Source organism: Coregonus lavaretus (genome assembly GCF_964263955.1).
Source record: "Coregonus lavaretus genome assembly, chromosome: 14".
Taxonomy (NCBI): Eukaryota; Metazoa; Chordata; class Actinopteri; order Salmoniformes; family Salmonidae; genus Coregonus; species Coregonus lavaretus.
In genome coordinates, this window is record NC_140001.1 from 9709587 (window position 1) to 9729097 (window position 19511).

At 42.8% G+C, this 19511-nt stretch overlaps 1 protein-coding gene across 1 annotated transcript; it reads left to right on the forward strand.

Annotated features, from left to right (window-relative positions):
- Window positions 1–4505: 4505 nt before the first annotated feature.
- Window positions 4506–13353, forward strand: LOC311141353 (aquaporin-3-like). The gene is made up of 7 exons (XM_084176650.1): window positions 4506–4766; window positions 10495–10621; window positions 10818–10955; window positions 11101–11216; window positions 11310–11527; window positions 11843–12044; window positions 12636–13353. Exons 1-7 carry the CDS (start codon window positions 4659–4661, stop codon window positions 12672–12674), a joined length of 948 nt encoding a protein of 315 aa, XP_084032776.1. The 5' UTR covers window positions 4506–4658; the 3' UTR covers window positions 12675–13353.
- Window positions 13354–19511: the final 6158 nt, after the last annotated feature.

The following is a 19511-nucleotide window of genomic DNA, read 5'->3' on the forward strand; positions in this document are numbered from 1 at the left end:
TCCCTCAGCCAGGGCATTGAAAATGGGTCGTGGATGGGTATTCCAGCATGACAATGACCCAAAACACACGGCCATGGCAACAATGGAGTGGCTCAAGAAGAAGCACATTAAGGTCCTGGAGTGGCCTAGCCAGTCTCCAGACCTTAATCCCATAGAAAATCTGTGGAGGGAGCTGAAGGTTCGAGTTGCCAAACGTCAGCCTCGAAACCTTAATGACTTGGAGAAGATCTGCAAAAAGGAGTGGAACAAAATCCCTCCTGAGATGTTTGAAAACCTGGTGGCCAACTACAAGAAACGTCTGACCTCTGTGATTGCCAACAAGGGTTTTGCCAGTCATGTTTTGCAGAGGGGTCAAATACTTATTTCCCTCATTAAAATGCAAATCAATTTATAACATTTTTGACATGCGTTTTTCTGATTTTTTGTTGTTGTTATTCTGTCTCTCACTGTTCAAATAAACCTACCATTAAAATTATAGACTGATCATGTCTTTGTCAGTGGCAAACGTACAAAATCAGCAGGGGATCAAATACGTTTTTCCCTCACTGTACGTCATGCATAGATTCACAGACTAGTGGCAAATGAACTTGAACAAAGCAGAATCAGGAAATGAATGGCCACTCTCCATTGCTATTCAATGAAGATACCACCACCATTCTGCGTTGATCAACCTTTTTTCCCTCTGGGCCAGTCATAGGCTACTTTGTTTTATAGGGGAGCTGGTAGCAATTCACTCCAGAGAGCTCTGGCCCAAGTCAAGCACTGATGGTAATAGAGTACCACAGTATGAGTCAGAATACCCATAAAACCTAGCTGTCAAACTGGGAAATGGTTCCAATCATTTTTCTACCATTCATTTTTCACATAGGGGATTTTAGAAACACTTAAAATTAGGGCTGTGTTTCGTGTAGGATTACCCTGGCATGGCGTTTTGATAAGTATGTAAATCTCTCTAGGACAAGGTGACATTTATCAATATATTTGCCTGTATTTACCCCCCAAAAAATGAAACGCTAATTAGCTGCTCATGTGGCTACCATAAAGAACTACAAATGCCATGATGATCTGGACGAGACTGCCGAATCAAGGCAAAGGTAAAAATCTCTGGATTAGCTATCTGTTAGCTAAATGTAGTAGTGAATAAATTGGCTACATTGCTTTAAATTGGCAATTTTGTGAACTGTCTTGTGCAAGTTTTAAATTGACACAGTAAAAGTTAGCAAAGGTGTCAGCTAGACATGACGTGCAGGAGCTTGCAGAGATTTGTAGTTTTGCATGATGTCTACTTTGATGCTAATTAGCATGTTCGAATCTGAGTAAATAGAGCCGAATATATATTTATAAAAGTTACCTTGTCCGAGAGAGATTTACATGGTTATCCAAACATCACGCCAGGGTAAGCCTACACGAGCATGTGCTGACCAACTGGCAAGTGTCTTCACTGACATTTTCAACATGTCCCTGACTGAGTCTGTAATACGAACATGTTTCAAGCAGACCACCATAGTCCCCGTGCCCAAGGACACTAAGATAACCTGCCTAAATGACTACCGACCCGTAGCACTGACGTCTGTAGCCATGAAGTGCTTTGAAAGGCTGGTCATGGCTCACATCAACACCACTATTCCAGAAACCCTAGACCCACTCCAATTTGCACACCGCCCCAACAGATTCACAGATGATGCAATCTCTATTGCACTCCACACTGCCCTTTCTCACCTGGACAAGAGGAACACCTACGTGAGAATGCTATTCATTGACTACAGCTCAGCGTTCAACACCATAGTGCCCTCTAAGCTCATCACTAATCTAAGGATCCTGGGACAAAACACCTCCCTCTGCAACTGGATCTTGGACTTCCTGACGGGCCGCCTCCAGGTGGTAAGGGTAGGTAACAACACATCTGCCACGCTGATCCTCAACACGGGGGCCCCTCAGGGGTGCGTGCTCAGTCCCCTCCTGTACTCCCTGTTCACCCATGACTGCATGGCCAGGCACGACTCCAACACCATCATTAAGTTTGCAGACAACACAACAGTGGTAGGCCTGATCACCGACAACGATGAGACAGCCTATAGGTAGGAGGTCAGAGACCTGGCCGTGTGGTGCCAGGATAACAACCTCTCCCTCAACGTGATCAAGACAAAGGAGATGATTGTGGACTACAGGAAAAAAAAGATTACTGAGCACGCCCCCATTCTCATCGACGGGGCTGTAGTGGAACAGGTTGAGAGCTTCAAGTTCCTTGGTGTCCACATCACCAATGAATTATCATGGTCCAAACACACCAAGACAGTCGTGAAGCCTATTCCCCCTCAGGAGACTGAAAAGATTTGGCATGGGTCCTCAGATCCTCAAAAAGTTATACAGCTGCACCATCGAGAGCATCCTGACTGGTTGCATCATTGCCTGGTATGGCAACTGCTCGGCCTCCGACTGCAAGGCACTATAGAAGTAATGCGTACGGCCCAGTACATCACTGGGGCCAAGCTTCCTGCCATCCAGGACCTCTATACCAGGCGGTGTCAGAGGAAGGCCCTCAAAACTATCAAAGACTCCAGCCACCCTAGTCATAGACTGTTCTCTCTGCTACCGCACAGCAAGCGGTACCGGAGCGCCAAGTCTAGGTCCAAAAGGCTTCTCAACATCTTCTACCCCCAAGCCATAAGACTCCTGAACAGCTAATCATGGCTACCCGGACTATTTGCACTGCCCCCCCACCCCCACCCCATCTTTTTATGCTGCTGCTACTCTGCTAATTACTTATGCATAGTTACTTTAACTCTACCACATGTACATATTACCTCAACTAGCCGGTGCCCCCGCACATTGACTCAGCACCGGTACCCCCCCTGTATATAGCCTCCCTACTGTTATTTTATTTTACTTCTGCTCTTTTTTTCTCAACACTTTTTTGTTGTTGTTGTTTTATTTTACTTTTTTATAAAAAAATAAATGCATTGTTGGTTGAGGGCTGTAAGTAAGCATTTGACGGTAATGTCTACACCTGTTGTATTCGTCGCATATGGCAAATAACATTTGATTTGATTTGATTTGAAACACAGCCCTTTAAGTGTTTCTGCAATCCCCTACGGGAAAAATGAATGGTGGAAAAACGATTGAAAAAAGACAATCTCATCTCAGCCTCATTGCAAAATGTGTAGAATAGCATAAAATTAGCTATTAAACTGCACAATTTTCTTTCTGCCCCATGGCAATATGTTTAGAATTGCTGGAAATTAGCTTAAAAAATGCAACATTCTCTCAGCCTCTTTGCAAAATGTGTAGAATAGCATGAGATGAGTTATAAAAGTGCAGATGTTCCTCTGCCCAATGGCAATATAGAATAATAAGAAGTTAACTCTTCCTCTTCTGAAGTTAGCTCTTCCTCTTCTGAAGTTAACTCTTCCTCTTCTGAAGTTAGCTCTTCCTCTTCTGAAGTTAACTCTTCCTCTTCTGAAGTTAACTCTTCCTCTTCTGAAGTTAACTCTTCTGATTCTCACACTCTCTCTTGTCCTTTCGTCCGTCCTGTTTCTTTGTTCTCTACCTGAAACTTTATCACAATGTACTGTTCCTGCTTTGTCTTGTCTGAATAGAGGTGCCTGTCATTATATCTCTATAACTGCTCAAAATGTATGATTCTTACACCAAGATTACACAGTACATTGTGAAGTAGGAAAGCACAAATTACAGAGTACAAGTAGTCTACTTCACTTCAAAACATATCTCACACTAGCATGAGTAGAGATACTCAGGCTAACACTCACATACAGTAAACTATGGCAGACCCTTTCTTCCCACAAAGAACTAACATACTTTAAACATTTTCAGTATAGTGGATTTCATGTTGTGTCAGGTAGATCTGAGTGAAGTCAGTCCAAAAATTGGTTCAACAAACTGCCAGCTTCATTACAGACACCATGCAGGGACCTGAGGCAGGCTGTCTCATGTCAAGCAAAGGGCTGTCAGACAGTTCTGAGATCTGTTGATGTATTACCAGATGACAGTATGGTAAGCTCATAAAGCATGTGTAAGGTCTATCCCTATAACTGCTTTTGAGTGACTCACACCTCTATTCAGACCAGACAAAGCAGGAATAACACAACAGAGAAACCAGACAGACAAAAAGGAAAAGAGAGAGAGATTCAGAAGAGAGAGAGAGAGAGAGAGAGAGAAAGAGAGAGAGAGAGAGAGAGAGAGAGAGAGAGAGAGAGAGAGAGAGAGAGAGAGAGAGAGAGAGAGAGAGAGAGAGAGAGAGACTGAGGGAGGGAGAAGGAAGGGAGGGAGGGAGAAGGGAGGGAGAGAGAAGGGAGGGAGGAAGAAGGAAGGGAGGGAGAAGGGAGGGAGAAGGAAGGGAGGGAGAAGGGAGAAGGGAGGGAGAGAGAAGGGAGGGAGAGAGAGACTGAGTCAGGGAGAGAGAAGGGAGTGTTCGAGGAGGCAGATTTTGGCAGGGGCCACAGGAAGTCCAGGTCCTATAAGAGAAGGAGGCCAGGGCATCAGCCATCACACACACTCAGGAGGACCTACCTACCTACCGTCACCAGTCACAGTACAGGAGGCCAGGGCATCAGCCATTAACACACTCAGGAGGACCTACCTACCTACCTACCTACTGCCACCAGTCACAGTTCAGGAGGCTAGCCGAGCAGCACTGAACCATGGGAAAACAGAAGACATGGTTGAAAAAGCTGGCACAGAACTTCCAGATCCGTAACCTGCTGCTGCGCCAGGCTCTGGCAGAGTGTCTGGGTACCCTCATCCTGGTGGTAAGAGACCCCTCTATCCGTCACCTCCTTACTCACATTCTCATCCATCATATGTATGGTCAGGTTATCCTCACTCATTTTCCACATCTATGGTCAGGTTATCCTCACTCATTTTCCACATCTATGGTCAGGTTATCCTCACTAATTTTCCACATCTATGGTCAGGTTAACCTCACTCATTTTCCACATCTATGGTCAGGTTATCCTCAATCAAGCTTTCCTTCGAAGAGTAGACTGCATGTTTTACTATCATGATTCTTTGCCACAATAAACATTAGTTTGAGCGTATTCATACCTGTATATCTCCTTGAAATACGACATTGCAGGTTACATTATTCCTGTCCTTCATCTATTCATATTCTTGGCTGTATTAATTCTGAATTAACAATAACTTGAGTATGGACCATTGTTGTAATGCCAAGATGTGAGAGCGATGGATAATGGTGGAAAAGTTCAGCATGTGTTTACAGGTTGTGCTAGCCTTGACTTCAGAGTTATAGGGGTCGGGAATGTGAGACTCATATAGGCAGCTGTACATTACAGTCTTTGAGTCTGTACTAGAATATGCTTGCTCTTGTTGGCAAGAACATGGACACATGATACTTACCCAGCATAACGATCCAGGATCCCAGGCTCACCCTACAACTTCATGCCCTTCTGCTGTGTTTGTGTGTGTGTGTGTGTGTGTGTGTGTGTGCACTTGCATGTTTGTATATATGTGTTTTTGAATCATATCCATAAACACACATTCACACACACGTGTGTTTGTAAATCTCTGTGTACTTGACACATATTGTGTCTGTCATATTTGATCCTTATTCTTCATCTTGGTGACATGCCACAAGCCTTGTTGATATTGAACACAGAGATAATGGTAGTCTAGAATTCAACACACTGTACGTTGTGTGTAAAATGTATGTCCCCTGAGGAGATTAAGCAGTGCTTGACTTGGACTGAAATATGTGCCGGTACTCATTTTGGGTGCCGGTACTGTTTATATTCAGATGTAGGAACTCATTTACATTACATTTACATTTTAGTCATTTAGCAGACACTCTTATCCAGAGCAACTTACAGTTAGTGAGTGCATACATAATTTTTTTTCATACTGGCCCCCCATGGGAATCGAACCCACAACCCTGGCATTGCAAACGCCATCCCTGCCGGCCAAACCCTCCCCTACCTTGGACGACGCTGGGCCAATTGTGCGCCGCCCCATGTCTCCCGGTCGCGGCCGGCTACGACAGAGCCTGGATTCGAACCAGGATCTCTAGTGGCACAGTTAGCAGCAGTGCTTTAGACCACTGCGCCACTCCACAATACTTTGGAGCTAATATTCTATAGGAGGTGCAGAACCTCAAGCAGTAGAACATTTGAGAGCTTCACTTTAGCACAAACTATAATATTGTAAGAATTTGTTTTTAAAAATAATATTAGGGATGGTTGCTTCTTGCTTGCACTTTTGACCGCTGTTGATTGTTGCCCTCTTAGAGTGGCCTTTTTCTAGAAGGACACATCCAGCTTTAATGAAACTGACAGATTAAATCTTCCCTCAGTCATTGACATAAATTAATCCAGACCCTTGGCCATGTTAAATAAACAAACTAAACATCCCCTGCTATTTGTATTGTTATCTGGCTCTAGCAGTCAATGGCCACTAAGCACCTACCGGACAGTCTAGCCAGTATACAACCTAAAGGTTTCTAGGCAGTTAACTTTCGCTGTTTGGCTCAGAGAGTTGTTGGAGGGATGATTCATTCTTACCTTTTTAACTAAATGTATTTTAGTATTTACCATCATTTGTAACTTGAGTCTGATAATTATCTGTACAAAACAGTTAATCTGATAATACTAGTGGAATATAAAAATACTTGCTTGATATATGTTTTCCAGTTTCTTGAAATACTTTGCAAATGCAACTTATTTCTATGTGAAAACTGAAATGGTCTATTCATTCCTTTTCCATTTTAGCAGACACTCTTATCCAGATTAACTTACAGTAGTGAGTATATACATTTTCATCACAGGCTCTTTCACATCCGTTTTAAACAAAGTTTCTTAATGTATGTTATGGGTGGCAGTATTGGGAGTGACAGCAACAACACAATGGGTGAAATGTGAACACGCCAAGTGTTCTCCTGGACATAGGTAGATGTCATCTGTCTTCAAGTTGTGCTAATGACTAAGTAATGTGATGTCTGAGTGAACACGTAGGCGCTCTGATGATACTCAGGTAGGGAGGTGGAGGAAGGAAGGGCAGGGTTTGTTTATGTGTGTGTGTATGTGTGTTTTTCAGTGTGTGTGTGTGCATTAGATTTGGCATGCGCACAGCTCATGCCAAATATGGAGAACAGATCTCTGCATTCTTTACAATGGTATATCTGACTCCAGTTTACACTGAAGGAATAGGAAAGATCGAAACTAAACTAAAGTCGTCAATTAGACCACTGAATGATTGTGGTGTCTCTGGAGTGAAGGGGGTCAGTGAGGAGCCAACAGGCACTCTTTGTCTCTGAAGGTCAGCGGGTGACAGTGACTCTATCAGCAGACAGGTCTTTCCTGAGCTCTTACAGGGCCACCTGTGTGTGACAGGTGGTTGGACATACAGAACACGTCCTTCAGGCCCCAGAGGTGGTGTGCATGTGCACCACCCAGGAAACAATGCAGTCCTTACATAAACCCAGGAGTTAGGGGGAAAAACAGCAATAAGCGTTCTCCTTATATTTTCAGCTCCATCTGTGAAACAGTCTTTGTGTGCTCTGCTTTGCTTAAATCCAAGGGGCGGGAGACCACATACTGCCACACAGAACCACGGCTGACCACCCCCAAATCACTATCTTCAAACAATGTTCATAGGAGTGCATCGCCGCGGGAAGTAGTTTGGGGGTGGGGGTGCAGTGTTTTAAGACGTCTGTATCAGTCCGCTAATACAGGACTAGTAAAGGCCCAGTGCACTACTTTGGTGAAAAAATAAATAAATGACTAAATGTATTTGAGTGTTTACCAAACATTTATAACTTGAGTCTGATAATTATCTGTACAAAACAGTTAATCTGATAATACTTGTGGAATATAGAAATACTTGCTTGATATACAGTATCAGTCAAAAGTTTGGACACACCTACTCATTCAAGGGTTTTTCTTTATTTTTTAAAAACTATTTTCTACGTTGTAGAATAATAGTGAAGACATCAAAACTATGAAATAACACATATGGAATCAAATAGATCCAACTATTATTGGATCACTTTTTTGGTTTCTACATGATTCCATGTGCTATTTCATAGTTTTGATGTCTTCACTATTATTATACAATGTAGAAAATAGTAAAAATAAAGAAACTCTGCAATGAGTAGGTGTGTCCAAACTTTTGACTGGTACTGTATGTTTTCCAGTTTCTTGAAATACGTTGCAAATGCAACTTTCTATGTGAAAACTTAAATGGTCTATTCATTCCTTTTTAGCAGACGTTCTTATCCAGAGCAACTTACAGTAGTGAGTCCATACATTTTCGTACTGGTCCCCCCGTGGGAATCAAACCCACAACTCTAGCATTGCAAGCACCATGCTCTACCAACTGAGCCACATCATCACATACCACTTGATGTCTCAATGTACTCAATTAATGTATTGTGTTTTTCTTCATGGTGATGGAAAGTCTACAGGTACAAACCTAGATGACCAGCCAATGTACAATACCTTAAGGTACATTTACATTAAGTGGTTTGTAAGGATGGTAGATTAATACTGCACAAAAAGTGGTTGTTTTCCATGTTATTTGATCAAGAAAAATATTAAATTTGATGTGGATGTTTTGCGTCTTTACCCATAACTTTGCACCTTTTGATGTAAATGTTTGAGGACAGGGTTTTGTTCTTTCTTGATTCAATTAGAATGACAATCGCACAGAAAGGGACAGACAGGGCAACAACTCTTACAATTCCAATTATTGAATCCTGCAAGATACTGTTCTTAATTATACAACAACTTTTTTGTCAAAGCAGAGATGCTGATAATATTTTTTGCTACAGAGGTCTATTTTGATCCGCTAATACCAGTAAAGGCCCAGTGCACTACTTTTGTGAGAAAAAAAAAACACACAAAAAATTAAAAATATAAAAAACAAAATCATATATATTTTTATTTTTCAGTGCGTGCTGCAGCACCCTCAGCACCCCTGCTTCCTGCAGCTATGTAGGAGTGGCTCTGTGATGGAAAGAGTATGGTGACTTCTTCACACTCCACCTGTCCTTTTGTCCAATAAACAGTTTTCATGTATGGGGATGTTGGAAAAGACTAGCTATCTGAGGTTTTCTGTCTTTGACTCTACCTCCCTACCTACCTCCTTCCATTACTGTTGGCTAAAAGGGATGCCTGGGTGACCAGGTCTATCTCTAAACATAATGTTGCTGTGCACTTAGAATGAGGACACAGCATAAACTGTCTGACAGTCTGGTGAGTGATTGCGTAATGTAGTAATGTTATGTAGTCATGTAATGTCATGTAGTCATGTAATGTCATGTGGTCATGTAATATCATGTGGTCATGTCATGTAATGTCATGTAATGTCATGTGGTCATGTAATGTCATGTAATGTCATCTGGTCATGTAATGTCATGTAGTCATGTAATGTCATGTAGTCATGTAATGTCATGTAGTCATGTAATGTCATGTGGTCATGTAATATCATGTGGTCATGTAATGTCATGTAATGTCATCTGGTCATGTAATGTCATGTAGTCATGTAATGTCATGTAATGTCATCTGGTCATGTAATGTCATGTAGTCATGTAATGTCATGTAATGTCATGTGGTCATGTAATGTCATGTGGTAATGTCATGTAGTCATGTAATGTCATGTAATATCATGTAGTCATGTAATGTCATGTGGTAATGTCATGTAGTCATGTAATTTTTTACATTTTAGTCATTTAGCAGACGCTCTTATCCAGAGCGACTTACAGTTAGTGAGTGCATTCATTTTTCATGTAATGTCATGTAATGTCATGGCATAATGCTGTCATGACATGCTGTCGCTATCACCACCAGGCCATTTAGAGAACTGTGATATAGGTCATTATTCTGTTAGATGCTGTCTTTTAAGTCATCGCTCACTGCGTCATGAAACTTAAATGATTCTGAGAGTAACCTTTCGGCGTAATTTGATCTGGCTAATTCAGTCGGCTTTTTGGCGCCATACTGACATGTTATCAGATGCCTCTGACATTTGCCTACATGTCTAAAGATGGTACCTCTGAAGTATTTTTCCACAGAGTCGGAAGAGAGTGAGGCCCTCTGGTCTCGTCAGGAGTTTAGACTGGGCTCAGTGATGTTGAACCTCCGCTAGATGCCAAGGCCTTTGTCGAGAGGTGTGGTTCCTCGACATATGTGCCCTATGGTCTGAGTGGAATGCATCCACTCCAGGGGGCCTTGCGACTGGAGCCCATTTCAATCTTTAAGGCGTCCAGTTTCACTTACAGTGATTGCACACCCCTTCTGACCTGTACTGATCTTCAGGGTGTATACTTACAAAGCCTTTTGTTACACAAAGCTTGAGTGACTCAATTTGTAGTGTGTTAACATTGCAAGGTGTATGTTTGACTGTGCTCTGGCATTACACACCTAGTGCTCCTCATATGCACTCATTAAAATCCTCTTTTTGCAGACGATGTTGTCTCTCAATGTTGGTACTCATGTTATACTTTTCGTCTCTCCCCTCTCTTGACAGATGTTTGGTTGTGGTGCGGTGGCTCAGCTGGTGCTTAGTGGAGGATCTCATGGAATGTTCCTCACCGTCAACTTTGCTTTTGGCTTCGCTGCCACCCTAGGGATCCTGGTCTGTGGCCAGGTATCAGGTACGCACATCATATGATAATGCGTAGAGGTTCTTGAGCAGATTTGTTCCAATGAGTTGTTCTAAGGCTGAACCTATAATAGTCATGTATTCCTCTGCCTGATAAATGTGTTGCAGTGTTGGAAAGGTATGTATGTCCCTTTGGCGAGAAAGCATCCTGCTTTAATGTTAATAATCTGTCAACGTGTGTTTCCCAGGAGGCCATCTCAACCCGGCAGTGACCTACGCCCTCTGCCTGCTTGGGAGAGAACGCTGGAGAAAGTTCCCAGTGTACTTTGCCTTCCAGACACTGGGCGCTTTCCTGGGCTCCGGGGTCATCTTTGGTCTGTACTATGGTGAGTCCTCGGATGGAATTGAAGCATCCATTGGAGACAACTCTTCATTAGGCCTTATTAAGTTAGCCATATCAGTGTATAGTGTAACACCTTGTTATAGTTGATGTTATCTCATGATGTTTGTCTGTGTGTAATCTCCTCTCAGATGCTCTGTGGGGCTTTGCTGGAAAGCTCATTGTTACTGGGCCCAACGCCACCGCTGGCATCTTCGCCACCTACCCTGGCGGTCATCTCACCCTAATCAACGGCTTCTTCGACCAGGTAAGCATCTTCCTTCTGCATACAACCCCCAAACTGGTTAGATCAGGAAATATAACTAGTATATTGGGAATTCTCCATGTGTCTCTATCTCAGATGATTGGCACGGCAGCGTTGGTCGTGTGTGTCCTGGCCATTGTGGACCCCTACAACAACCCCATCCCCCAGGGTCTGGAGGCCTTCACAGTGGGCTTTGTGGTGCTGGTCATTGGCCTGTCCATGGGCTTCAACTCCGGCTATGCCGTCAACCCTGCCAGGGACCTGGGGCCCCGTCTCTTCACTTCCCTGGCAGGCTGGGGCTCCGAGGTCTTCACGTGAGTCCTCCCCCAATCCCCTACACCTCTCTGCATTATTCTAGTTCCCTCCTCATCTCTCTGCTTGTCTTCACACCTCTTCACATGTATCCTAGCACTATACGTGTACCCCTCTTTATCCATGTCCTGGTTAGAGCTTTGTATGTTACTGATATGCAGATGAGACAAAATGGGAGATGTTAATGATGGATCAAACAGATAAAAGCAGAGGAGGCAAAGATTAAGAATATATCTTTCTCTTGTGCACTCCATGTCTTTGCCCCTCTATCTCTCACTCATTCTCTCTCTCTCTCTCTCTCTCTCTGGTCCTCACAGTGCCGGTCAGTGCTGGTTCCTGGTGCCCATCTTTGCCCCGTTTCTAGGTGCCACCTTCGGGACGATAGTCTACCAGCTGATGGTGGGCTTCCATCAAGAGGGAGAGGCTCACGACAGGAAGAAGAGGGAGCAGGAGGAGAAAGAGGAGGACAGAGTCAGACTCACTAATGTCACCACAAAGGACGCCCTAAAGGATGAGATGGTATGAATCTCATAACCTACCACTCTCCAGCAGCCTTCACTCCCCATCACCACCACCACAACCATCACTACTACTACCATCACTACTACCACCACCACCACCACCATCACTACTACCACCCCCACCACCACCATCACTACTACCACCACCACCACCATCACTACTACCACCACCACCACCATCACCACCCCCACCACCACCACCCTAACCACCACTACTACCAACCCCACCCCTACAAGCATCCTGTACCCCTAAAGCCAGCCCCAGTGGGCGGTACGGTCTCCTGGAGGGCCGGTGGGTCCCTCGTCATACTTGACTCTGACAGCTGTGTGTCTGTAATACAGCACACACACACATGCACAATGGACCGTAGTCTTTTCTATAGAATTAGCATCATTACACTATATCTATCGCTAGGCTTCCTTTGTCTTACATTGCAGCTTAATAGTGTCCTTAAGTAAAAGGGGTGAATGTCATGACTCAAACTTAGAATTATATTAATTCAAAACGTTTGGAAGCAGTAGAAGTTTATATCCTAATATCTTTAGGGCTACTGTTTGAAATCTAATCTATGTTTTATACTCCCACCAGCCTCCTCTGATGTGCCCTGACCAGGGGAAATATGTTTAGTGTGTACTGGAATTTCTAAAATGTCAATGTCAACATTCCTCACACAAGAAAATGCCTGCTTTTTCTTGTTACGGAAATTGAACGAATACCTTCAAACAGTGAACGTAGGTTGAATTTAACCAGATGTTATCCTGGTCAGACGGAAGAGAACACCTCTCTATAAGTAGTTTGATTAATGCTTGTTATATCATTGTGCCTGCCTTACGTGCAATACAGGCTGTATCCTATCATTCTGCTGGCAAGGTAACAAAATCCCAACCAGAAAACAATCCGATCTGTATATCTTATTGTTCAGAGAGTTAACAACTAGCTGGCTGTGAAGTGTTCAAGCAGCATCCTTTGATTGTTTCATGGCAACACAGCTCTCTGACCTCTCATTGGAGTGATGACAACTACTGCGTTCCTTTCCTTCATCTGCCAAACCTCTTGGGTTTCTCACCATATGAAAAAAATGAAGATTCATTGATTTGATTAATTTAGTTCATTGGGTTTGATTGCCAACACTTCTTGCTTGTAAATATTTGCAGTATTTAAACCTGTCAATAAAACCACTGCCATCTGTGTCTTGTGTAAGTAACACTTTGCTATGGTTCTGATGCCTGCACCCTAAGGCCTTTGGTATTTTTTTACTGTCATTATAATAAAGTTATTTTATGGTTGTGTAAATATGGTTCATGATATGAGGTTTCTTGTCTTGTCCTGTTCTCTTCTCCTTCTACACACACACACACACACACACACACACACACACACACACACACACACACACACACACACACACACACACACACACACACACACACACACACACACACACACACACACACACACACACACACACACACACACACACACACACACACACACACACACACACACACACACACACACACACACACACACACACACACACACACACACACATGCACCCCCCACCCTTGTACTGTAAAAAAGATGGGCACACCCTCATTGAATTAACTCAACAAAAACATTTACAATCACAAATAACTATAACTGTAGCGCTCCTGTGTTTATAAACATGGATATCGACTTTGCCTCTTCAGCATGGTTTTGTGATACAGTCCATGCCAAGCAGGGCTACGGGCCAGAAGGTTGAGTGTTCGCCAACCACCACGGACGAGCTCACTCTCCCTGCCTGTTTCATTACACTACGTAGTAATTTGCATATACCCTGCCCATTCCCCTCCCCCATATCCCAATTTGTACCACCCATAAGTGAGAAACCTAGGCTCCCTAGACACACAAATACTCAATACTCACATGAGCTGTCAGGTTCCAGGTAGAACTCTTTTGATTCCAGGTAGAACCCCTTTCTGTTCCATGTAGAACCTTTTCCACAGAGAGGGTTCTACCTAGAACCAAAAAGGGTTATCCTATGGGGACAGCCAAAGAACCCTTTTGGAACCCTTTTTTCTAAGAGTGTAATTATCTGGAGTGAACTTCTAATACATGCATACCGACCCAGAGTGGATTCTCAAACATAATTGTTTAAAACATGCATACCTACCTGCAATGACCTGTTATTATATATATATATAAAAATATATTAAAACATGCATACTTACCCAGAATAGCCTTTAACAGGAATACCTATACCCAATACTTACCCAAATACTGACCTGAGATCCAAACCGCAGTGTGCCCGCTGTATTGTTGCTCTGGAGAAGACCTGTGTGTAATCCTGTTGAACAATGGAAACACAATCAACATCAACAACATCCACAACCACTCAACCAACTACTCACAATCACAAAGCACCACACCCTCTCAGCATCCTAAAGAGCATCCCCTATTTTTTATTTCTAATAAAGATATTAAATCCCTCCCTCCCTCCCCCAACCAAACCCAAACCGCTACCCTAAACCTGTTTTTTATCCTATTCCCAATCCTACCCCCTAAACCTTACCCCAAACCGGGTTTGTATCCCCTACCGAACCCCTCCCTCCTCTTTAAAATGTCAAAGATAATAAAACAAAAACGTAATAGTAAATACTACAGTAAGGTCCACAAAAACACTACATTAAATATTACGGTTTACTAATGTCCGCAAAAACACTACAGTAAATCCTACAGTATACAACAAGCTACAGCTGCCTCTGATTGGGAACCCCCCTGGCCAACATAGATATACACGAACTAGAACACAAACCTAGAAAACTAAACAATGAAACCTACACACCCTGGCTCAACATATAAGAGTCCCCAGAGCCAGGGCGTGACATAGCTAATACGCTTTAGAGGAAAGGTTGGTTGCATTGTTGATTAGTTTGCAAGCTTACTGGCTACTGTGATACTGATATTTACGGTAAAATTGGAGCTGCAGATCAAGAATGTCACTTTGCCTGCCACAACGAAAAGTAAGACAAGGATATAATGTAAATTGAAACGTCGCTGCGCTGCATCTCCTTAAATGTTCATCAATTAGAATGGCCTCTTAGATTGGTAGACTATATTGACCTATGGTATACTTAGCGTGCGGAGAAGCATAGTTCATAAGGGAAGTACTACAACATCTTGATAGGGGAGACGCATGCAAGCAGATGAGGAAATGTGGCTAGGATGGAAGACATTACACTATGTATACAGAAGTATGTGGACACCCATTCAAATTAGTGGATTCGGCTATTTCAGCCACATCTGTTGCTGAAATTTGTATAGAATAGAGCACACAGCTCAGCTGCAAAGTGGTAGGCCACACAAGCTCACAGAACGGGACCGCCGAGTGCTGAAGCGCGTAGCTCGTAAAAATTGTCTGTCCTTGGTTGCAACACTCACTACGGAGTTCCAAACTGCCTCTGGAAGCAACGTCAGCACAATAACTGTTTGTCGGGAGCTTCTGCAATGCGACGCGTCGACTGGAGTGGTGTAAAGCTCGCTGCCATTGGACTCTGGAGTGGTCCGACGGACGAATCTGGGTTTGGCGGATGCCAGGAGAACGTAACCTGCCCCAATGCATAATGCCAACTGTAAAGTTTGGTGTAGGAGGAATAATGGTTTTTCATGGTTCGAGCTATGCGCCTTAGTTCCAGTGAAGGGAAATCTTAACGCTACAGTATACAATGGTATTCTAGATGATTCTGTGCTTTCAACTTTGTGGCAAGTTTGAAGAAGGCCCTTTCCTGTTTCAGCATGACAATGCCCCTGTGCACAAAGTGAGGTCCATACAGAAATGGTTTGTCGAGATCGGTGTGGAAAAACTTGACTAGCCTGCACAACCCCATCGAACACCTTTGGGAAGAATTGGAACGCCGACTGCGAGCCAGGCCTAATTGCCCAACATCACTGCCGGACCTCACTAATGCTCTTATGGCTAAATGGAAGCAAGCAATGTTCCAACATCTAGTGGAAAGCCTTCCCAGAAGAGTGGAGGCTGTTATAGCAGCAAAATGGGGACCAACTCCATATTAATGCCCATGATTTTGGAATTAGATGTTCGACGAGCAGGTGTCCACATACTTATGGTCATTTAGTCTAGGTTTAGGACCTCATATTGAAGCTTATAGAGACCCCAACTGATGTATAGAACAATCTTAAAATTAACATGAAACCTCTAACACAATAAATTCATTATTTTTTGGGACATAACTTGCTTATCAATTTTTCCATGTGGTTTATTCCTACACACTTAATGAAATGATGACCTCTTCCTAAATATTAGGTCAAATTACTAATTTTGTGTATGGTTTCCTAGAAACAAGGGCGGCTCAACTTACCCCCCTCGCCCCTACCTTATGGAAATGTCTCCCTGATTATTAGAATACAAGTCCAAGAATGAAATCAAAGTCCTGTTCATACTTGATTTCTCCCCTGCTAATTGTTTACTCCTCTAGTAATGCTGTTTGAGCAGAGCAAACACACACACCCACACTACTGTAAGTCTGTCATTTGAACTGAGTCATGTAACAAATGAGTTGTTTTCGTAGCTGTTCTCTAACAAGATCACTAACAGTTTCAATATTAAATCCCCACATTAATTGATGGTCATTCTTAGTGCTGTGGGGATGGTAGAGTAGTTCACTTCAGGAAGTCTCTCTCTCTCTCTCTCTCTCATATTTTTAATTTGTTCTCATCCATTCTTGTTGTGTCCCCTGGGAGCAGCTTCAAGTGGCTGGCAACATCCACCAAACCCGGCTTATCACTAACTGACTGCTACATGACTGCCTGTTGTGGGCATGTGTTTTCTATAATTACCAGCATTCACTCGGCTGCATACCTCTGACTTTATAGTCATATCAGTATTACAGTTTTTCTCGATTGCTAAGACACATTTCTTGAAACCTTCACCCATTTTCTCAAAACTTTAAACACAAAACCAAATCTTCAAACTACATTCACAAAACCCCTGACACTTCTGGCAAAATTAAACGATCGCCTCAAAACTATTTAATCTGTGCTCAAAATCAAACAATGCTTTCAGATCATACACACAGCCAGTCAATATATAAACACTACAGAGCGTTCATTAGACACTACATCAAAAAATGGAGAACACAGCGTCCAGGGCATGTCGTTTATTTTTTATGTTTTATTTATTTTATTTTTTGGGGTAGATCAGCTTAATATTGCAGATAGATTGTAACTTCCATCAATGTCATTGTCTGCATCACTTCCAATCCCCCATGTTTTATATATATATACTCCCCTTTATTACTTTCCAACCCCGCCATCCTTTCCCTACTTGGGGTAAACTAGTGAACAACAATGCTTAGGCCTCTACTTCCAGCTTATACTTACTATCTACATTTTATGGACAATTTTACAATAATTATATTTTGTTTGTTTTTACTCCTGAACTTCCTCTACCATCAACCTCTCCGATCATTTTCATGATGTCCATCCGGTTTACATCTATATGCCATATCTTTCTAACTGTGCTCTTTCCCAAAAGCTCCCAACAAACATCTAGGGCATGTAGTTACAGATTTTATTTTTTATTGTATATAGTAAACGCATTTTGCAATTAAAACAAAAAGTATAGTAATCACAACTTAGTATAGTAAATATATTGTATACTGTAAGTACTGCAAGTAATACAGTATTGAATGTCTGTATATTCAGCACTTGCATAAAAATACAGTAGTCCAACTGCAAAAGCCCAAAGAACAAAGAAAACTCTAACTGAAAAGCACATTACAGAACACTCAAAAATGTTGTGCAACTGGGAAAATCAAAGTCAATGAGAGATTCATTCTGCCTCAGCATCACGTCTTTGTCCTGCTTCCCTCATTGTCATTCCATGAACAACAACATGGTCTATCACAGTTGCTCGAATTTCTTCTGAAATTACTGTTCTTGGTCTTGCTCTTCCTCGTCCTCGTACTCTTCCTCCTCGTCCACCACCTCTTACACGTACTCTTCCTCCTCTGCCTCTCAGATTGTTTCCATCCATTGTTGGTATCAACATTCAATGCACCTGTGCCACCTGTGCACTCTGAACTGGCTTATATTCTGTACAATTGGTTTGATCACATCATTAGAAACAAGTGTGAACAATTTGGAGTCGTGTGTGGGGGCCAGTATGAAAATTTATGCACTCACTAACTGTAAGTTGCTCTGGATAAAAGCGTCTGCTAAATGACTAAAATGTAAAATGTTGTGTGTAAACAAATGTGTTGTAGTTGTGTTTAACTTTTGCTGCCTGTGTTTACCATTTTGTAACACAAGTGCATCACAGTGCAAAATGTGTTTTAGTGAGTGAGAATGTGTTTAGAGTTTTGCAAAAAGACTGATTGATTCGACAAATGGGTTTAGGCCACTGAGTATTTGGTTCAGGGAATGGTGTTTAGTGTTTTAGCAATTCAGAAAAACTGTATTAGGTGGTAAAACCCAGAGGCTGTTTGGGCAGTTGTTTTCCGCCTACTGTGGTTCCTTTGGATTCAGCAGAATTCACTTGGTTGTAATGGCAACACGTCCGTCACATAAAACCTGTTTTGGTCATCTAGAAAAAATTAATTATAGGGAGGAGACCAACTAGTGCCTTCTTGTTTAAGGTTTGATGTTAAAGTCAGAGGTTTAATTGAGGAGAAAGTAGACCTATTGTACATGCTTGGATAGAACCGCCTCACCCCAATGGTGGAACAAGCTCCCTCACGACGCCAGGACAGAAATAGGAAGACGATTCTAGATCTAACTTTTGATTGGAGATGCTTAATGTGAGTCTGGAAGGAGAGTTTACAGTCTACAGACACCTAGGTATTCTCTAGGTATTCTCATACTCTAGGTCAGACCCGCCGAGAGTAGTGATTCTAGTCGGATGGGCGGGTGCAAGCAGCGTTCGGTTGAAGAGCATGCATTTAGTTTTACTAGTGTTTAAGAGCAGTTGGCGGCTACGGAAGGAGTGTTGTATGGCGTTGAAGCTCGTTTGGAGGTTTGTTAACACAGTGTCCAATGTAGGGCCAGATGTATACAAAATGGTGTCGTCCGCATAGAAGTGGATCCGAGCTTCACCAGCAGCAAGAGCAACATCATTGATGTACACAGAGAATAGAGTCGGCCCGAGAATTGAACCCTGTGGCACCCCCATAGAGACGACCAGAGGTCCAGACAACAGGCCCTCCGATTTGACACATTGAACTCTATCTGAGAAGTAGTTGGTGAACCAGGTGAGGCAGTCATTAGAGAAACCAAGGCTATTTAGTCTGCCAAAAAGAATGCGGTGGTTGACAGAGTCGAAAGCCTTGGCCAGGTCGATGAAGACGGCTGCGCAGTACTGTCTTTTATCGATCGCGGTTATAATATTGTTTAGGACCTTGAGCGTGGCTGAGGTGCACCCATGACCAGTTCGGAAACCCGATTTCATAGCGGAGAAGGTACGGT

Bases quoted from the DNA above. Each gene is read 5' to 3' on its own strand.
- LOC311141353 (XM_084176650.1), top strand. From the start codon at position 4,659: ATGGGAAAACAGAAGACATGGTTGAAAAAGCTGGCACAGAACTTCCAG. The intron at 10,622-10,817 runs GTACGCACATCA...TGTGTTTCCCAG, and splicing joins GGTCTGTGGCCAGGTATCAG to GAGGCCATCTCAACCCGGCA. The intron at 10,956-11,100 runs GTGAGTCCTCGG...ATCTCCTCTCAG, and splicing joins CATCTTTGGTCTGTACTATG to ATGCTCTGTGGGGCTTTGCT.